The sequence below is a fragment of the Pseudorca crassidens genome, chromosome 7 (genome assembly GCF_039906515.1).
Source record: "Pseudorca crassidens isolate mPseCra1 chromosome 7, mPseCra1.hap1, whole genome shotgun sequence".
NCBI lineage: Eukaryota > Metazoa > Chordata > Mammalia > Artiodactyla > Delphinidae > Pseudorca > Pseudorca crassidens.
Genome location: NC_090302.1, coordinates 113204881 through 113226268, shown reverse-complemented (window position 1 = coordinate 113226268; position 21388 = coordinate 113204881). Strand labels below are relative to the sequence as shown.

Below are 21388 nucleotides of genomic sequence, written 5' to 3'. Positions count from 1 at the left end.
ATTTCCATTTATTTATTTACACTTGATGCCTTCCTAGTGCCTCCTGGCTGCTCTGGAGACTCACCAGGTATAAGTGGTGAAAGGCAGAGGCTCACGGGTGTGAGTGATGACCTGGTGTGTTTCTCCGTGTCCACCACACCACCTGGTGAATCCGAGGCTAGTGGTCCATCCTTCCTCTGGCAGGATGGGTCCCAACCTAGGTCTATTTCTGTACAAGATATAAAATATATGTGCTGTATTTCAAATTCCTGCACATGTACAACAATCATCTAAACCAGAGGTTGGCAAACCTTTTCTACAGAGGACCAGAGAGTCAATTTTTTGTTTGTGAGCCATATGATCTCAACTGTGCGTGAAGGCAGACAGACAGATGAGATGGTAATCAGGCAACAGCAAGTGTGTGGATGAATGACCAATCAGAAATCAAGGTTTAGATTCTGGGCTTTTCCAAGCTAGCTGTGTGACTCTGAGCCACTTACTTAACCTCTCTGGATGAGGCTTCACGTAGGACTCATTCCAAGGTATCTACATTTCAAGAGGACACCTAAAGAAGGCAACATTATAACTCAATTTTCAGTGGAGTCAAACGGCACATAGATGAAGGAGTTCATAAGAGCATCTCAGATCAAGTCACGTCAGTATCCTCACCTCGTTTCTTATGATGCCCATGTGACCACAGCCACACCGAGTGATGTGAAGGGTTCTGTCAATCACATCCCAACTTTTGAAGCCGATAACAGGCTAGAGAGAGTTTTCAGGCCAAGGAGTAAGATTATTTCTTAATCTCATTTAAAATATTGTCCAGTCAAAGGATGTAAACATACATTTCCTTCCCCTCAGTGCTTCCAAGCTTTACTCAAGAATTAAATACTTGCACACGAAAATATGTTCAACATCGTTAGTCATCAGAGAAATGCAAATTAAAACCACAATGAGATCTCACCTCACACCTGTCAGAATGACTATTATCAAAAAGAACACAAGTAACAAATGTTGGAGAGGGTATGGAAAAAAGGGAACCCTCCTGCACTGTTGGTGGGAGTATACATTGGTGCAGCCACTGTGGAAAACAGTATGGAGTTTCCTCAAAAAACTAAAAATCGAACTACCATATGACCCAGCAATTCCATTCCTGGGTATATGTCTGAAAAAAACCAGAAACACTTAATCGAAAAGATACATGTACCCCAATGTTCATAGCAGCGTTATTTGTAATTGCCAAGATATGAAAGCAACCCAAGTGCCCATCAACAGACAAATGGATAAAGAAGATATGGTGTATATAAACAATAGAATATCACTCAGCCATAAAAAAGTGTGAAATTTTGCCATTTTCAACAACATGAATGGACTTGGAGGGCATTATGCTAAGTGAAATAAGTCAGAGAAAAACAAATACTGTGTGATATCACTTATATGTGGAATCTAAAAAATACAACCAACTAGTCAATATAACAAAAAAGAAACAGACGCAGGTATAGAAAACTAGTGATTGTCAGTGGGGAGAGGGAAGCGGGGAGGGGCAAGCTGGTGGTAGAGGATTAAGAGACACAAACTATTATGTATAAAATAAATAAGCTACGAGGATACATTGTACAGTCCAGGGACTATAGCCAATATTTTATAATAACTGTAAATGGAGTATAATCTTAAAAAATTGTGAATCACTATATTGTACACCTGAAACTTATATAATATTGTACATCAACTATATTTCAATTAAAGAAATCCCCCCAAATAAAATTAAGAATTAGCAAACACTCATTTGTTCCATGTTTATATAAAGGAATGGGCAGGCAATTGTTAGAACCATGGCCTTACTGCCTTTAGATTTTACTAATTAAACCAGAATTCACAAAAAATGTCCGCCACATCATGCCGCCCCAGGGGCTGCATGTGAACAGCCCATAGTAACTGCTCTCTTCTTGGGCCCCTTTCCTTTCAGAGCAGGTGAAATGTAGCACAGGTACTCAGGCAAAAGGAAGGAGAAAATGGTGCTTCTGTTGCGTACGTTACCTATTCTTCCCCTGTGGCAACAAATACTTTAAGAGGGAATGACTACGACATCATCCTTCTATTTAAAAGAAACGTGTACCGGTTTTTCTCAGTGCAGCCGTGGCCAGTCTGGGCATCGCAGTGTCGCGAGGGTCTCCACGGGGGGTGCGATGTGGGGAGTTTAGCGGCAGGAGGGTGGTGACCGTCCACGGGGCTTCCTTCATGCTTTCACGTAGGGCCGGCCCTGCAGGACACACATGTTCCTTATTTGCAGATTCAAAGGGCATCTTGTTGGAAACAAATTCCGCACCTTGTTCTCCTCCAAACTATTTACACATGAGGAGGGATCATGGTCCATTGGCCAGTTAGCTATCCTTCATTGCCTGGAGGCAGCGGCCTGTGCTCCGGGCTGGGAGCAAGGCCCTTTCACGACCTGACCCTCCTCGACATTTTTTTTTTTAATTTAATTTATTTTTTATACAGCAGGTTCTTATTAGTTATCCGTTTTATACATATTAATGTATATATGTCAATCCCAATCTCCCAATTCATCCCACCACCACCACCCTCCCCCCGCTTTCCCCCCTTGGTGTCCATACGTTTGTTCTCTACACCTGTGTCTCTATTTCTGCCCTGCAAACCGGTTCATCTGTACCATTTTAAAACTTTTAAAATGTTCTTTTTCTCCACGTGCATCTTGACCTGCAGACGTTCCCAATGGACTCTTGCCCCACGCGCCAATGATGTCCAGTCTGAGTGCCTTTGCACGGGTTCTGCCTTCTTAGATACCCTTGCCCTGGTTCTCTCCTAAGTAAGCACCCCGTCTGCTCAGAGAGCACCGCCTTTGGCGAAGCTCTCTGGCCAGAGATGGGCATTTTCTCCCCACTGCGTGAGGATGGCTGCCGAGGGGCAAATGCTCCTCGGGCATCAGGCTCCCACTAGACTTTAGTGCCCCAACAAGGTCTGTCCTCTTCTTGTGCCTGGCCGAGTGGAGAATTTAATAAATGTGCTGGAACGAACGAATGACCATTTCATACAAGAGAAGATAGTTTAGATTTCTAACATTCTGCTTTCATCACATTAATATTACAAACAGGAGTTATTTTTATTTTACTCTCTTTTAAAATTTTACTTTCTTTTAAAATTTTTTTTACTTTCTTTCTTTTTTAAATTTTTTTTTAAATTTTTTTTACTTTTAAATTTTTTTTAAAATTTTTTTTACTTTCTTTTTTAAATTTTTTTTAAATTTTAAATTAAATTCTTTTTTAAATTTTAAATTTTAAAAAAATTACTTTCTTTTAATATTTTACTTTCTTTTAAAATTTTATTTTTATTGAGGTGTAATCGACATATAACATTATATTAGTTTCAGGTGTATGACACAGTGATTTGCTATCTGTATATATTGCTAAACGGTCACCACAGTAAGTTATCATCCATCAGCATCCACAGTTATAATATTTTTTTTCTTGTGATGAGAACTTTTACAGTCTACTCTCAGCAACTCTCAAATATGCAACACAGTATTATTAACTGTAGTCACATGCTGTACTTCCCAGGACTTAGTTATTGTATAACTGCAAGTGCGTCCCTTTTGACCCCCTTCACCCCCTTCTGCACTGCCCATGCCCCTCCCAACCTCTGGCAACCACCGATCTGTTCTCTGTACGAACAGGAGTCGTGAGAGGTCAGAGCCTGAGTCTCACTCTTCTTTGCCTTTCTGTGCTCACATAGCGCACGGTGGCGACACTTAACACATATTTGGTGGTTGAAGGGAGGGGCAAGTGGTCGAGCAGGTGATGTGGTGAAACCTCCACTCATCCCCTCACACCACAAAGGAAACAGAGGAAGCTGTGGGCACCTCAGGCCCACAGATGCAGGTCTGATGAGGTGACAGAAAGGCTAGAGCCATCGCTGCAGAGCTGGCCTGGGTGAGCAGAATAAACATGCCCTCGTGAAGCCCTCAGGACGTTCGGTCATTTATTTAACAAATATCTACAGAACCACAATTCCTAATCTGAAACTCGTGAGGCCAGACGTGTTTCAGAATTCAGATTTCTTTCAGATTTTAGGACAGTAATATACCACATAGCATGTAAAAATGGGGTCTAGGGCAACACTGTGGAATAAAGCACCTTAACGTTTCTCCAGAAAAGCGTCTTTGCATTTACACCACTTGTGGGATAAACTAAAACAGGCTCATGCAACTCAGGTCAGGTTTTGACTTTGAAAGCATTCAGGTCAGGTCAGGCTTTGCTGCCAACTGTGTTACCAAACACTTCCTGTTTTCAGAGCTGTTTGGGTTTTCCAACTGTGGATGAGGGATTGCAGAACTATATCCATGATCCTCTGAAACAAACTTTCTCCAGAAGAAGAAACTTAGAAAAGAAGTCAACACACACACTCGATCAGTGATTCCCAGTGTGGTTTTACCAAACAAAAGTCATCTCAAAGGATCTTATTAAAATTGGAAGAAAAAATGAATTTAACTGTACTTTTTATTAAAAGATAAACCTTGACATCGCATGTATTAGTCTTAACCAATGGCAAAGTAGATCTGATAAGCAGGATAGAGGGTTTCTAAACCCAAAACAGCTGTTCCTTGCAATCTTCACTGTGGGGGAAGTTGCGGCAGGGGTCGGGGGGGTGGGGGCAGTGAAGGAACAAGTGGCAGCGGCTAAAATTAGAGGCCGCTCTGCCCCAGGGCCTGGTGATCAACTTTGTACTGTACCGGCAGGGGCTCCAGAATCATCACTTTCTCCCGTTATTTAATGCCGGACATTCCTTTACCTGTGCAGCATGCATTTCTTCACAGCCCTCCCGCCGCCCCCCGCCCAAAAAAAAGTGGACACAAGGAGCTCTGCCCCGTGTGAAGGTGCAGAACCAAATCCCCTCCACTGCGTTTCAGGCTCATTGCCTGTCCAGATGGCGTCTGCAGTTTTACCACGAGGTGAAACCCTCTTTAAAAGCTGTCCAGAAAAATACATAATATTCCCCCGGTTGTTCTGGTTCCTGAATGTCTTTAAACTGCTCACCTCCATCCCCAACTCCCCTGGCTTTTGCGGGGAAACCGAGATTCTTCGCACCCTACCAAGGCGACCTGCTAGAGGTTCAGAGAGAGGAGGGGCCTGGAACCCGCGCAGATTGCTGCGCTCACCGGGAACAGGCGTGTCTGCCCCTCTGACTGGAGCCCGGTGCTGTGTCCCCACCCTCCCCGGCCTGGGGCCCCCTGCTCACTCCGTGGAGCCAGCCTCAGGGTCCTTCTGCCTTTAATCTCTGCTTTGATCACTACGGACTCACTAACAAAGAGACCTTCAGGCTTGGCCTGGAGAAAATCTGGGACCTTCCACGGAGACAGCATTTTCGTCCTTGTACCGCCTGTACACAATCGTCAGCCTCTCTTCCGAGCTTCCTCGTAGGACCAGGCATGGCTGGTCCCCTTGCTTCTGTTCCTGTGGGGTCATGCGCATTGCTCATGTGCCAGTGGGGTTACCTGGGCCAAGGCGAGAGAAGGACCCTCCCCTGCTCTCTCTTAGAAGGGGCAACAGGGAACAGGGATCTGCCAGCTGTGTCTAAACACTCAGATAAGGATGCTCAGCACACAGCCCCACCCCTGAGCCTTCTACCTGCCCCGCACTTACAACAGTGGGCATGAGGCTCGTTTTAGGAAAAAGGAAATGGCCATCTGGGTTCACAGTGCTGGGGCAGAGGGCAGAGGGCAGAGGGGGGGCGCAGAGAGGGGAACTTTACGATTGAAGCATGATCTCCAATTAAAGGATGAAGAACTTCGCCCTCGCACAGAGGGACGTCAGGGTCAAGCAGGTGGGAGAAGGGCCTGCATGGGGCTGGATGATGCGGATGGAACTGAATGATGCGGATGGAACTGAAGATGTTCATCTGCGTGAGGCTGGCCCCCAGGAGCCTGCATCTCTGCGGGGTCCCGGCAGAGGTCAGCTGCGGAAACAAGCTCAGGCTTTAACCCTTTCCCAGATGGTGTCAGCGTGTATTAAATCCGGACACCATGACTCTCAGGCCTCTTGGCAGCAGAGACATTCGAACATGGCCGTTTGGGAGAAACAGGAGACGGTCACAGATGGAGCCCGTGCTGAGCTGAGCACCTTGCAGGATTCCTCACAACTCCCATCTCTGAGATGAATGCCCCCCCCTGACGCCAGGGTCACCGAGGCCTGGAGGCTCAGTGCTTGTCCGAGGCTGCAGGGCTGCTAGGAGGTGGCGGCTCAGCCCTGCCACAGTGGCGGTGGTGCAGGGGGTTCTGGACCAGCCTCACCCCTCCTCCTGCACGAGCCAAAGGGGACAGGAGGCGGCCGCCGGGGGGAGCCGGGAGCACAGTCTGAGTGCCCTTAGCCTGTGTCCACGACAGCCTGATAATAAAATCATGTAGATCAGCAATGATTGAAACTTAAGACCCCCCTGCAGAGTGGGTGGAGACGCACAGGCAACGCAGACCCCTTCTTTGAGGTTTTGTCCATCACCACCGGCTGAGCCATCTGTTTTCCAGAAAAAAAAACAGAGCTGGGGCCGCGGTGGACCCTGGAGGTGCTCGTGAACTCTGACCTCATTTTCCTTTGACTTCTTAAGTCTGAGAGCGTAAACAGCTGGACAAGAGGAAAAGGGGCCCCCAGGGAGGACACAGAGCAGTGAGCAGAGGAAGGGGAGCAGAGGTGAGAGCAGAGGCCTCCAGCGGGGAGGTCTGGGGCTCCCACCCTCCTTTGATGTAGACGATCACGCTTCCTCCATTTTATGCAAAATGCTGTAACACTGGAGTTTCAGCGGCCTCTTTCAGTTAAGACTGCTGCCCCAAAGCCCTTTAGGAATGGAAATTCTGGGGAAACTGAGGACCAGCAGAAACTCAGTAGAGCAGGTTCTATCAAGGCAGCTGGTTGACCTGGGCTGGGGACCCTTCTGCGGCCAGAGGGTGGGAGATGGCTCTGCTCTGGGCGAGGGAAGTGATGGAAACCCTCTGGGAAGGAAATCAAGTTATTGGCCTGATTCTGCTCAAGACGAGAAAACCCGTTCCTTCGTCTTCGTTCTCCCCAAGTTATATACATTTCACAAAGGCGGTCTACTCAGGTGTTCCTCACACAATTTTCATAATTTGAGACTGCAATTCTCTTTTGAAGGATCAATGGTTAGCTGATAGGCACTCACCTGGGTCACACGTCCTGTCCGAGGTCCGCCTCGCCCTGTGACGGACAGCAAAGCAGGAGGTGAAGGTGCACGAGCTTTGGCATCCACAGCCTTGGGCTTCGACCTGGGCTCTTCTCCTGTGTCTGCCGTCACTTTCCAAAGCTCTCAGGGGCTCACTGCCTTCATTTCTTGCATGGACATAAAACCTACCTTGCAGAGCGTGATGAAGCTGAAACAAGGTGGCGAGAAGTGCCAGGGTGCTCAGTAAGCAGGAAGCACTGTTGCCGGGGAACAGGTCTCTGCCAGAAGCAGCGCTCACAGATGGAACAATGACTGGAGGTTGACGGGGCGCTGTCAGCCTGGAGCTGGACAAAGGGAACAGGGCACGGCTATTCCGAAAACCATTTACCTTTGATGCATCCTCCCTCAGGCCGACTGATCTTGCTCGTTACCTCCACCCCGGCGAATATGGGGATTAGTCTGTCTTTCTCAGCCATTGCTGGTGGCTTGTCTGAAAGGGACTGTGGCCCAGAGCATTCTGAGTGGTCTGGGACTAAGTGTGTCCAGGGAATTCAGCTACAGTGAGAGGTATCCCCCGCTCCCCCAACTTGATTATCTATAAGGAGGATCCTTCAGAGGCTTTCCCCCTTCCTGTTCATTGCTTACTTTGAGTCTTTCTCTCCATCTGTACTCTGTAAGCTTAGCAGGATCAAATGAAGTTTCTCCCCTGACATCTCAAGACTGCAGTGAGATTGTGTCTCTGATGCTACACAGCACATCGCAGCCTCCATGGGCACCAGGACGTTCCATTCTCTCAGACCCAACTTTCTCGCCTCTGTAACACCCGGGAGAAAAATAAAGCCATGCAGGGTGTTCTCACCGATCCTTTCAATGCCTCCTTTCAACGTTTCCTTCTTGGCAGTGTGACCTCTGCTCTCGGCTCTGGGACCCTCAGGGTTTGACGACCATTGTTCCAACCAAACTGACACCCTCCCAGCGCTTCAGGTATTGAAAGGTACCTGGCTTGTGCTCACTTCAGCTGGAAGAAATACTAGCTCCATCATGCCCTTTCATCTCAATGGTCAGTAAGCAAACAAATAAAGCCTGGAATGCTGTCTTCATCACTGCTTGCTTGCTTCCTACCATCAAACGCTGGGGCTGGAACCTCTGTTCCATACACTTGAGACACCCTGAGAACTGCAGTCATGACCATGGAACAAGCCTCCCCCATCACTGGATTGCGAAGCAGGTACAGCCCAAATAAACTGGTTTTAAGTTTGTATCAGCCCTTCAAGCCCATGTTCCATAGGTAATTTACACACCAAAATGACAGGCAGTACCTGTTACATCATCTTCAAAAGCACCCAAATTCCTCGTGTGGATGGGAGTAGATATGAGTTACCACCATGTGTGGCAACTTACCTTAAGCTGAAGGGAGCCGGGGGACCTGGCCCTGTGACCGGACGCTGGTATCCTTTCTTGAGCATCGTCCTTGGAAGAGCCTTGTGGAGAAACACAGTTGAGTCACTGGTTTAGTGAGCTTTAATATTTTGAAATTTCGTGAAACTCTTTAGATTATATTACATAAGTATTTATGTTACATTAAACACTGACTTATTTGAACTATTATTTAAAATAAAATATTACAGGATCAATATTATTTAAACATATATTAAAAATAAATATTAACATAAATATTATATGTACCTATATTTGCTGCAAAACTTAAATTCTTTTTTCTGTTGGGGAAGTCCTTTTTGAAAATGAGCAGAAGCAGGTACCAACAAATAAAAAATATTATTTAAAATAAACAAATGATTTAAATGGTGCATGCTGAAGTGTGAGGGAGCCTGAAAAAATGCACCCTCCCTTCTCAGACCAAGTCCTGAAACGACAGAGGAATGTGAGGAAGAGTAAGGCAGGCGGGAGCTCCAAACATCAGCTGGTCTGTCTGTGAAGAGTGGGCTTCGGAACCCCGAACCCACAGGGACAGACCGGCCACGCAGCCTGACCTGCCTCCGAACCTTCCTGCAGGGGGCGCTGCTGAGCCCGAGCTCTCTGGAGGGGGGTGGGCGCTGGAGGTCCAGGGCCTCGGAAGTGCCTGGGCTCCACCACAGACCAGGGGTCCCCTCTGTTCTCCACTTAGGAGGAAGCTTCAGAACTGGGGAAAAAGCCACGCCAGCCCGCAGCGATTAACTCCTGAACTTAAGATTTCCATTTATGACGGTTCATTTATTTATTCCGTCATTATTTATCTGTTCCCTTTAATCCTCTGGTTCCTTTACGAGATGAAATGGTATGTGAAGTTCATCAGATTCTATTTTCAGACTGCCTGGGTTTAAATCCTGGCTCCACTGCTTACTAGCCATGACGTGGGGCAAGTAACATTTCTAAGCCTCAGTTTTCTGTAAAGTGTTTACCTGTTATGACAATACATGAAAAGCATCGTGCAGTTCTTGGTGCACAGTGAGTGCTCAGTAAGGTCACTGATGGTGTTGCTCAAGTTGTTTGCTTCTAGTCTTCCTGGTACCCTCATGAACACACACAGAGCAGTGCGTCTCAAACGTCAAAGCTCGGACAGCTCACGGTTAGTCTACCTGGAGTGGGGCTAGAGCATCTGTGTGTCTACCACTCCCTCGGGGATGCTGACCTGCTGGTTTAGGCACTGCACTTGGAGGTGTGGGACCTGCACGCCTTACACAAGGTGCTGGATAAGGTAGACCCTTCTTAGTTTTCTCTTCTTCAGCTAAAACAAAATTCTTTAATAGAATCAGCAGTCTCTGTCTAATGCTGCTGTCCTCAATATTTTAAAGGGTCAATCCATACCTAACTAGGTGGTAAAAGGCTTTGGGATGGGTTGGACTCAGGTCTGCCCCTAACGTTTGCAGGGTTCAAGGCAAGATTTCAGTTGGAGGCCCATGTGCTCAATGTCCAAAGAGTTAAAAGGTTATAATCAAACAAACGAGCTTAAATAGAATCTGTGCTACTCCCAACAAGCACGTGGAAAGATGCTCAACATCACTGTTCATTAGGAAAATGCAAATCAAAACCACAGTGGGATACCACCCCATACCCACTAGGAAGGTGCTGTCAAAAAACAAAAACAAAACAAACCCCCAGAAAACAGCAAGTGCTGGGGAGGATGTGGCGACACAGGCACCACCGCACACTGCTGGTAGGAGTACGAAGCGGTGCAGCTGCTGTGGAAAACAGCAGGGTGGCGCCTTAAAAAGAAATTAAAAACAGAGTCATCTGCCGCCGCTGCGCCTTTCACCTCTTCGGGGGCAGGGGCCCGGGCCAGGTTTTACACATCTGCAAGCAGACCGTTCCGGAGCTCTGCCAGCCGACCCCATGGCGTCCTCTCCCATGTGCCTCTGGGGGCTCACTAGGAAACAAGGTGTGTCGTCCTCAGCTACGTGGGAGTCCTCTCTCAGGAGGAGCTGTGGGAGCAACATCTTTCCTCACGCCAACGGGTTCGACAAGATATGGCTTCACAATCTCTGGATCAAGACATTTTATTAAAAGGTAAAACTGAAATTGAAGAGCTAAAATCCCTGGACGAAGAAATTTCTGAAGCCTTCGCCAGCACAGGCTTCACCCGGCACTCTTAGCCCGTGTTCAGCCCCACAAACCCCGACAGTTCCGCAGAGGACCGCTTGGCCCACCTGGGGAGAAGGCGTCGCAGGAGTCGAGGGCGCCTCTGCGTGGGGCCTTGCAGACGCCCCTCCGCCGGATGCTAAAGCTCTTCAGCCTGGTAGACAGACCCCCGTGAGGACTCCGCGGCGCACAGCCGCGGCAGACAGTTCAGGAAAGGAAGTGAAGGGACCGCTGCAGGCAAGCAGAGCTGCAGGGAGCACACACGCCAGGGGCGTACCAGGCACGTCGGGAATGTACACTGGAGACCGCAGTTCACGCCAGCGGCCGGAATAAGACGTTGGTGCCTCCGATTTTGCTACGATCAATACTCTCGGGGTTGACAAGGTGAGCTCAAGAGCCTTGCAGCGCATCGCTGCAGTTTGGTGCAACTCTCCCGGAGGACCACGCCGCCGAGTGCATCAGGCAGCAGGGTGGCTAGGGCACTGCCTTTAATCTCCTTTAACCTGGAGTCCGCGGAGGAAGACGAGCAGTGCCCCGCGGCGCCACGGGGGACAGCAACGACATCCACGTCCAGCCCAGGGGCGGCTCCACGTTCGCCAGCCCCGCTGAGGCTCCGACGCCCGCGAGGGCGCCCTGGCGGGCCGAGGGCTTCCCCGTGTCGCCGTCCAGCAGCCAGAGCTGGCGCACCTAGAACCCACCGGTGGGCATCCCCGGATCCCGAGTCCTGGCAGCAGGTCGCAGTGGACCCTAAGAAATCGAGAGCTTGGACAGCAACGGGACCGGAGAGAAGAGCGAGCAAATCCTCCACCTTGGACCTCGCGCACGTGGAGAAGCAGGGGTTCCTGAGGGCGCGGAGGCGGCGGCCGGGAAGACTGGCCCCGAGGGGTCGGCCGGCCAGACAGCCGGCCCCACGACATCTCTGTCCACGGAACTTGCTGAAAAAGAGGCAGAAGAGGCCGCGTCCGAAGCTGCCGAACGGGAGCAGAGCCCCCGGTGGAGCCCCCAGCAGCCCCGCCGGGCGGGCGGAGAGCAGGTGGCCCGCGGGCGGGGCCCTGTCCGGTGGCCACGACAAAGCTGGCCCGCCGCCCGAGGGCAAGTCCCTCCCGCTCGGCGGAGGGGCAGCTGCCGTTGCCATCCTGGAGGTGGCAGTTGGGGTGGCACTGGCTCTGAGAAGGAAGTAGATTTTTCGGAGAGAGAAGACAAAAAGGCGTAAGGTTTTAGTCGTGTCGACCGGACTGGAGCGACCAGGAGCTGGCTGGACATCCCTTGGACACTCCGGGGTCAGGAGGACTTGGGTCCGCAGGGCAGGGGGCCGACCCACGTGTTAGGGCTTGAGCTGGAGGCTGCGCGCGGTGGTCTGATTGGAGGCCCCGGGCCTGGGCGCCTGTGCCCTGTAGGGTGCACAGCCTCCGCCCACCAGCCCCGTAGCGCCTTCCCCAGTGGTGACAGCCCCACCCCACGTGTCTCCCCGTGTTGCCAAACGTCCCCCGGGGACAACGTCGTCCCGTGAGAGCCACAGTCTCAGAGCGAGAGGGTCCCCGTGGGGGGGCCTGGGGGGCAGACCCCAGGCAGGAGGGCGTGGCTGTGGGCCCCTCGGCTGCTGGCGCACTCCTGCCTGGGGTCTCTCAGCTCCTCTGTTCTTCCCACCCTCAGTCCCGCAGCCCAGGTGCTCTGCCGGGTCTCAGCCGCCTCGCCCCAGGGTGCCCCGAGGCCCTGTGGAGAGGGCTCTCCCAATGCTTCCCGCAGTTCCCCTTGTAAAGATGCTGCCTTTAGTCTTTAAACGTACAAGACGGAAGAGACCCGGGGCCCCTGCCCGTGACCGCGGGGCAAGTTTGTCTCCGCGTTTGGAAGCTGGAGGGTGGCTTAGCTGGCCTATCGAGGTTGCTCGCAGCCCTTTTGTCTGTGGGCACCCTTGAGCCGACGGGGACTCGCCAGCCGGCAGCGTCTCTCTTGCTGGGCATCGCTGTCCGTGACCTGGACTAGGGTGATTCGCAGGTTCTGGCCTCAGCCTTCTTCCCAGTCAGGCCGCTCCTCAGCGGTCTCTTGCCAGGTGATAACGGTTTCCACACGTGGGCTTACAGGCCAGTGAATCATCTCTCATTCAGTACACAAAGCCTCCTAAACATCATTGAAGTAAAAAGCAGGAAAGAGAGGCTGCCCTTGAGGTTCTCTAGCTTGGCTTTCAGAATTCCATAACCGAAGCTTACACTGAGCTCATCACAGCCCAAATGCCAGAGTGACAAACCATGATGATCACGGTCAGCATGTGCCCGTGGAGACTCAGCGTAGCCTCATCCACTGACCGCATGCCTCACGGGGGAGAGCATCTCTTCATGCCTGAGGTCAGTGTCACTGACGGGACACATGTGCTTGAGACAGGTCATCTCAGATTATCCTAGTAAATGTAACAGGTTACTTTTTAAACCCTGAAATTTGTAATAAAATTACTTTACCTATCCCGATCACCAAAAAACAACAACAACAAAAAAACCCAGAATGATCATATAATTCAGCAGTTCTGCTTCTGAGTATATACCCAAAAGAATTGAAAGCACAGTCTTGAAGAGATATTTGTACACCCGTGTTTATAGCAGCATCATTTACAATGGCCAAAAGGTGAAAGCAACCTAAGTGTCCGTGGATGGATGAATGGGATAGAAGAATGGATAAACAAAACGTGGTCTCTACATACAAAGGAATATTATCTGGCCTTAAAAAAGAAAGAAACCTTGTCACATGCTGCAAAAAGGATGAACCTTGTGGACATCATGCAAATTGAAATAAGCCAGCCACAATAAAACAAATACTGTATGAGTCCACTTACCTAAGTAAGTCAAATTCATAAGGACAGGAAGAATGGTGCTGGAGGAGGGTAAGGGGGTATTGTTTAATGGTGGCAGGGTTTTAGTCTTGCCAGATGAAAACATTCTAAAGATCTGTTGTATTCAATACAACAACATGAATGTAAATCAACATAAATGTCCATCGACAGAGGAATGGATGAAGAAGATGTGGTACATATATACAATGGAATATTGCTCAGCCATAAAAAGGTTGAAAGAATGCCATTTGCAGCAACATGGATTGACCTAGAGATGATCATACTGAGTGAAGTAAGTCAAACAGAGAAAGCAAACATCATATGTTATCACTTATCCGTGGAATGTAAAAAAAAATGATACAAGTGAACTTACTTACAAAACAGACAGACTCACAGACAAAGAAAACAAACTTGTGGTTACCAAAGGGGTGGGCATGGGGGAAGGGATAAAGTCAAACCCACGCTCTTTCCTCTGGGACATGTTTTCTGGTGTGAAGTTCGGGAGAATATCCGATCATGAGGTACTGTCCCGTCATCCAACAGGCTTATCCTCTCCTTGGTGAGACAGGCATCCAAGTACGTTAGGTTATGAAGAGCACAGATGAAGGATGTTTAGTTGCACCAAGTATAGGCTGGACATTTCGCCCGCAAACTCTGCTGGCCACACAGCACGGTTTTCGCTGCCCAGCAGGGACCCAGCACCTGCAGCCTGGGGCCAAGTCCAGCTGTTCTCCCTTGCTTACCTCCCTCCCAGGGCTGCCCTCTTGTTATAGAGGCAGAGGTGAGTCATCGCACAGGGAGAGCCTGGATCATAAAGCTGAAAGTATGTTCTATCTGGCCCTTGACAGAGAAAGTTTACCAATCCCTGCTGTAGAGCATAAAAAAAAAATGAACCAACATCACAAAAGAACACATGACGAATGAGTACATGGCAGAACAAGCCATTTGCTGTAATGAATGTTTCTAGCTTAGCTATTTACAAGAAGAATAAAATGCTTTAGTTCTTAGAAAGCACCTTATTTCCACTGCATGCTGTTCAAATTATAAATAAATACATATTTTAAGACTGGGGCAAAAACATATAGGTTCTGGATTGGTTGATTGATGGATTGATTCATTTCTTGCTATTTTAAGTGGTGAGTTTTGTTGAAAAGTTAACACCAAAAAACAAAGAGAGCTTTAGCATCCCTCACTCCAAACAGGTCTAGCTGTGATCAAACTGTCAGCCAAACGCAACACAAAGTAGGATATTCACCCCAATAGCTGTAGTTCTCATCTCTTTTACATGCAGGGGATGGATGTTTCACGGATAGACCGCGTTCTCCTGGCTCTTTGTAAATAACGCCCTTCACCACCTGAATACTGCATTCTTCAGCCTGGTAACTGGTTTTCAAATATTTCATGTCATGATTAGCTTGAGTGGAAAAACAGGAAGTAAGGCAGCAGCGTAACACAGCGGCAGTGGCTTGGGGAGCCTGGAGTTCTCATCTCCACTGTGCAGTTCCCTGGCCAAACCAGTTGTTTAATCTCTCTGCCCTCATTTCCTGCAACCCGACTTTGGAGACACACAGTGCGTGTGCAGAGGGGGAGGGCCTCCAAACCGCAGTCCTCCCTACCTTCCCTCTGAAATCCTGCGGTATGTACCTCCCTGCGGCCTGGGGATGCTTAACTGCAGAGTGAACCCAGCTGAGTTAATTATTTCAGCATCTCTTTAGAGCCCGTTCTACAGCCTAGCAGCCACTTCCTGGCTATAAAGGGAGGCATTCGAGGGGTTTGGCTGGGGGTGAAAGGAAAGAGGGAGGCCAGTGTGTGTTGAGAACTCAAATCTCCACCTGGTACAAGTCTCTCGTTCCCAGGAAGAACCTTCAGTCCGATCTGCAAAGGTTGCTCTGCCCAGATAACCAAGCAGAGCTTGGCCCGACCGTCCGGATCACCCAGTATAGCCTTTCTAAACAAACTTATAGCAGACATGACCGGGCAGCTGGAGGCCCAGTGCCTTCCCCTGAGCTGTCTGCTCCACTGAGGGTCTGGAGGCTTCGTTCCCTGAAGTCTGGGCCACCCTCTCGATACCCGCCTTCGGAAGTGCTGTGGTCGCTGTTCTTCACAGCATCAGTCTGGGCTCTGGGCTTTCCCTCCACCGTTGTTTCCTAAGCCCCTAGGTTGTTTCTAGTCCTGCCTTTTTCTCAGGCACAAGGGCAACTGGCCTCATTGGCTGGTCCCTGTGGAATCCCGTGGTTTTTTAGTTTTCTCCCAGGAAACCTCTTCGTAAGGCAGAACGTAGTCTGCTCTCCACAGGGGATTATTTGGGAGTTGTTAGCGGAATGTTTTGCGGTTCTTATCTATCAGATACTTTATTGATCGCTTTTGTTATCTGTTGCTGAGAGGGGTGTATAAAATTTCTATGAGACTATGGATTTGTCAGTTTCTCTTTGTAAACCTGTCAATCTTTGCTTTGAAAAATTTGAACCTACGTCTTAGAGGTACACAGGTCCAGGATTCCATCTTCCTGGTGAAATTTTCCTTTCTAATCATTATGTTATTAATCTCTTCTTTTCTATTAATTTTTTTTTTTAGTCTAAAAGTCTATGTTGTTTAACATTTGCTTGGTATAGCTAGTTTTTTCTCCTTAGGTTTAATTCACTTTGTTTTTGCCGCTATGAGACCACTGTGGTGGCCACAGCAGAGTCCTGAGTGCTCTGCAGTGAGATCAGGTGTGGACCTTGAAGGATCAGGAGACTCCCAACGGGGACACTGAGTCAGAGAGCAGTGCTCTGGAGATGGCATCAGGCAGCTTCAGCCGAGGCACCCAGGTGGGCAGCATACCACTGAACAGCTGAGCAGAGGGACGGGGACCCTGCGCTCCGGGGGAGGGGTGGGAGGCACAGGCACAGAGGCGCAGCGCCCAACCCCCTTGCCAGGAGGGAGAGGGCTGCTTCCCCTGCAGTCTTGCCTCCAAGAGGTCAGGGATGCCTTGCCCAGGTGATGACACAGGAACGGCAGTTGCCACTTCCTGTGAGCGTTCAAATCTTGACCAACGCGCCATGTGGTTCCCAGCAGCCCACGGTAACTCAGAGGTGGTTTTTGGTCACCTCTTTCATTGCTCTGGAAGAGTGCGACCCTTAGTGCCTCATCCTCAAGAAATGGGCCCAGAAGGAGTCAAGGAAGGAAACGAGAGGGATCTCCTCCGGGAACTTGATCATCACATCCTTGATCAGATGACCCAGCCTGGGTGTCCAAGACAGTCCCTGCCCCTGTCCTTGTGCTCTGTCTGTCCTGAGCACCAGCGGTACCTGCAGCCTTTAGCTTGGCTGATTTCGTGGAGAAGCCTAGTGTATCTTTCTCCATCAGTTTGTCCTTGACCATTCTGGGTTCATATGTTTCTAACTTGTGTCTTTTAGCATATAGCTGATTAAAAAAATCCCTATAAAAAGTTCTGACTTCGGACTGCTTCATTTATCCATCATGTCCATATACGACACTGCTGCATCTGGTTTTAGTTGTGCTACTACTGTGTTTTCATTTTCCCACTCCTTTTTCTTTTGGGCAGCTTCTTCCTGCTTCTTTCCTGACTTCTCTTTATTCTTTCTTTTCCCTATTAAGTTCTGATTTTGTACATTCTATTTTTTATGGTACCCTTTAAATTTTTAACATGCATAATTGACATATCAAAGTCCAAAGTGATGTCTCTACCATTCTTGAAAACTTATGATGTTTTAATTCTACTTTCCCTGTGCTGTTTTTCACATTTTTCGTGCCCAGCATTTTAGGTGCATCTCCTTTTAACTGTCTTTTCCATTTTTTTTTTTTAAAGAAAATCCTTACTCTCATTTACTTTATGTTCACCACCTTCCTCACTCACTTCCCTTCCCCTCATTCCTTCCTTCTTGGTTCGGTTTTCTTTGTCTTTCAATTCTTTCTGTAAGGATCTGTTGTTCTTTGACTTTGTTTCTCTGAAAAGGTTTATTACGCACTCTGACTCTTGAATGCTGTCTCATCTGGGTCCAGAGCATTAGGACTTTGGAGATATCATGCATGTTGCTGATGGCAACTGTCACACCTTTGCAGGTGATCTGGTTTTATGCTTTGCTTTGTTACTTTTAAGGTTTTCTCTTGATCCATGATGTGCTGTCGTTTCACTTCTGTTTGTCTTTTATTTACTTATACTGTACTTAGAGAGCCCTTTAACTCTGAGGACTTATGTCTTTCCTCAATTTGGAGACCTTTTTCTTCTGAAACTCAAAATTAAAAAGAGCTCTCTCTCTCTCTCCATGTACATGTATATATATATCTTTTAAGTTCCATACTCTATTAAACTTTTTCATACCTTTTATAACTTCATTGTTTTGTGCTGAATTCTCGTTAATTTCTGTAAGTCTATCTGAGTCATTTAAGCTCTCCATTGATGTCAGCAATTATACTTTTACAAATCAAGCATTAAATAAACGTTAACTGTTACGGTCCCTCAGGAACTTTAGACATACTAATTGCACAGCCTCTCTGGCTGCTCTAAGGGGCTTGGCTTCTGGAGGTGTCAGTTTTCACATGGTCTCATATGCGGACTCTTCCTTACAGCAGACTGCTTCTGTGCGAGGTTTGTGATGTTTTAATGTTTGGCCCATTTTTAGATAGGTTTCTTTTTTATGTGGGAAACTCAAATGCTTTCGGTTTATTGAGCAATTTGAGGTTTGTTTCTGTTGGATCTGCTCGAATTCTCACAAATTTGTCTTTTTTTCTAACCATCTTTACTGGAGTATAATTGCTTTACAATGCTGTATCACAAACCTTTACATTGGTTTTTTAACTGTGGAATCGAGACCTGCCCATGGTACAAGACTGCAGATTTTTACAGCACACGTTCTGTGCTCTGTGTACACACATATATGCCACACACATACGTGTGCGTGTCTCCCAGATTCAAGATTTTGTGGGATATAGAGCCATTTATTCTCTAGGTCTACATAGTAGATTTTTTTTTTTTTTTTTTGCAGTACGCTGGCCTCTCACTGTTGTGGCCTCTCCCGTTGCGGAGCACAGGCTCTGGACGCGCGGGCTCAGCGGCCATGGCTCACGGGCCCAGTTGCTCCGCGGCACGTGGGATCCTCCCAGACCGGGGCACGAACCCATGTCCCCTGCAACAGCAGGCGGACTCTCAACCACTGCACCACCAGGGAAGCCCTACATAGTAGATTTTTAGTTTGCAACCAATTATTCAATATTTGGCCTTGCCTCATAGCACAAACAAAATCCAAAAAACTCCCCAAACTTAAGGGAAAACTCCTTATTTTATTTGTCCTGAGGATGGTAATGAATTGGCCATCAAAAAATAAAAATAGATTGGAGCTAAACCCTTTTAAATCTACCGCACCACACTGGCCTCACACTGAGGAGACTGGTTCAAGATGGCGGAGTAGAAGGACGTGCTCTCACTCCCTCTTGCGAGAGCACTGGAATTACAACTAACTGCTTAGCCGTCATCGACAGGAAGACACTGGGACTCACCAAGGAGGATACCCCACATCCAGAGACAAAGGAGAAGCCACACTGAGAGGGTAGGAGGGGCACAATCACAATAGAATCAAACCCCATAACTGCTGCCTGGGTGACTCACAGACTGGAGAACACTTATACCACAGAAGTCCACCCACTGGAGTGAAGGTTCTGAGCTCCATGTCAGGCTTCCCAACCCGGAGGCCCGGCAACGGGAGGAGGAATTCCTAGAGAAACAGACTTTGAAGGCTAGTGGGATTTGACTGCAGGACTTTGACAGGACTGGGAGAAACAGAGACTCCTCTCTTGGAGGGCACACACAAAGTAGTGTGCACATGGGGACCCAGGGGAAGGAGCCGTGACCCCAGGGGAGACTGAACCAGACCTACCTGCTAGTGTTGGAGGGTCTCCTGCAGAGGGAGGGGGTGGTGGTGGCTGTGTCTCACTGTGAGGACAAGGACACTGGCAGCAGAAGTTCTGGGAAGTACTCCTTGGCAAGAGCCCTCCCAGAGTCCGCCATTAGCCCCACCAAAGAGCCCAGGTAGGCTCCAGTGTTGGGTCGCCTCAGGCCAAACAACCAACAGGGAGGGAACCCAGCCCCACCCATCAGCAGACAAGTGGATTAAAGTTTTACTGAGCTCTGCCCACCAGAGCAACACCCACCTCTACCTACCACCAGTCCCACCCACCAGGAAGCTTGCACAAGCCTCTTACATAGCCTCACCCACCAGAGGGCAGACAGCAGAAGCAAGAAGAACTACAACCCTACAGCCTGTGGAACAAAAACCACATTCACAGAAAGATAGACAAGATGAAAAGGCAGAGGGCTATGTACCAGATGAAGGAACAAGATAAAATCCCAGAAAAACAACTAAATGAGTGGAGATAGGCAACCTTCCAGAAAAGGAATTCAGAATAATGACAGTGAAGATGAGGCAGGACCTCGGAAAAAGAATGGAGGCAAAGATTGAGAAGATGCAAGAAATGTTTAACAAACATTTAGAAGAATTAAAGAACAAACAGAGATGAACAATACAATAACTGAAATGAAAAATAAACTAGAATGAATCAATAGCAGAATAACTGAGGCAGAAGAACGGACACGTGACCTGGAAGACAGAATGGTGGAATTCACTGCTATGGAACAGAATAAAGAAAAAACAATCAAAAGAAATGAAGACAGCCTAAGAGACCTCTGGGACAACATTAAATACATCAAAATTCGCATTATAGGGGTCCCAGAAGGAGAAGAGAGAGAGAAAGGACCAGAGAAAATATTTGAAGAGATTATAGTTGAAAACGTCCCTAACAAGGGAAAGGAAATAGCCACCCAAGCCACAGAGTCCCACACAGGATAAACCCAAGGAGAAACACATCGAGACACATACTAACCAAATTGGCAAAAATTAAAGACAAAGAAAAATTATTGAAAGCAGCAAGTGAAAAATGACAAATAATATACAAGGGAACTCCCATAAGGTTAAGAGCTGATTTCTCAGCTGAAACTCTACAAGCCAGAAGGGAGTGGCAAGACATACTTAAAGTGATGAAAAAGAAGAACCTACAGCCAAGATTACTCTACTCAGCAAGGATCTCATTCAGACTCAATAGAAAAATCAAAAGCTTTACAGACAAGCAAAAGCTAAGAGGATTCAGCACCACCAAACCAGCTCTAAAACAAATGCTAAAGGAACTTCTCTAATTGGAAACACAAGAGAAGAAAAGGACCTACAAAAACAAACCCAAAACAATAATAAAATGGTAATAGGAACATACTTATCGATAATTACCTTAAACCTGAATGGATTAAATGCTACAACCAAAAGACACAGGCTCGCTGAATGGATACAAAAACAAGACCCATATATATGCTGTCTACAAGAGACCCACTTCAGACCTAGGGACACATATAGACTGAAAGTTAGGGGATGGAAAAAGATATTCCATGTAAATGGAAATCCAAAGAAAGCCGGAGTAGCAATACTCATATCAGATAAAACAGACTTTAAAATAAAGAATGCTACAAGTGACAAGGAAGGACACTAAATAATGATCAAGGGATCAATCCAAGAAGATATAACAATTATAAACATATATGCACCCAACATAGGAGCACCTTAATACATAAAGCAATTGTTAACAGCTATAAAAGAGGAAACTGACAGTAACACAATAATAGTGGGGGACTTTAACACCTCACTTTCACCAATAGACAGATCATCCAGACAGAAAATTAAAAAGGAAACACAAGCTTTAAATAACACAACAGACCAGATAGGTTTAATTGATATTTATAGGACATTCCATCCAAAAACAGCAGATTACACTTTCTTCTCAAGT

At 47.7% G+C, this 21388-nt stretch overlaps 1 protein-coding gene and 1 pseudogene across 1 annotated transcript in view; one reads left to right on the top strand and one right to left on the bottom strand.

Annotated features, from left to right (window-relative positions):
• LOC137228232 (uncharacterized) overlaps positions 1 to 8641 on the bottom strand; it is a 47557-nt gene extending 38916 nt beyond the window's left edge. Inside the window, exons 1-3 of the mRNA XM_067745375.1 lie at positions 8566 to 8641; positions 7165 to 7508; positions 2096 to 2239 (exon numbers count right to left, since the gene is read on the bottom strand). Of these exons, the coding sequence (XP_067601476.1) occupies positions 2096 to 2239; positions 7165 to 7508; positions 8566 to 8630 (553 nt within the window). The 5' untranslated portion in view covers positions 8631 to 8641. The remainder of the gene's footprint in view (positions 1 to 2095; positions 2240 to 7164; positions 7509 to 8565) is intronic.
• A 937-nt stretch (positions 8642 to 9578) lies between these two features.
• Positions 9579 to 12121, top strand: LOC137228429 (bcl-2-like protein 13 pseudogene; annotated as a pseudogene).
• Positions 12122 to 21388: the final 9267 nt, after the last annotated feature.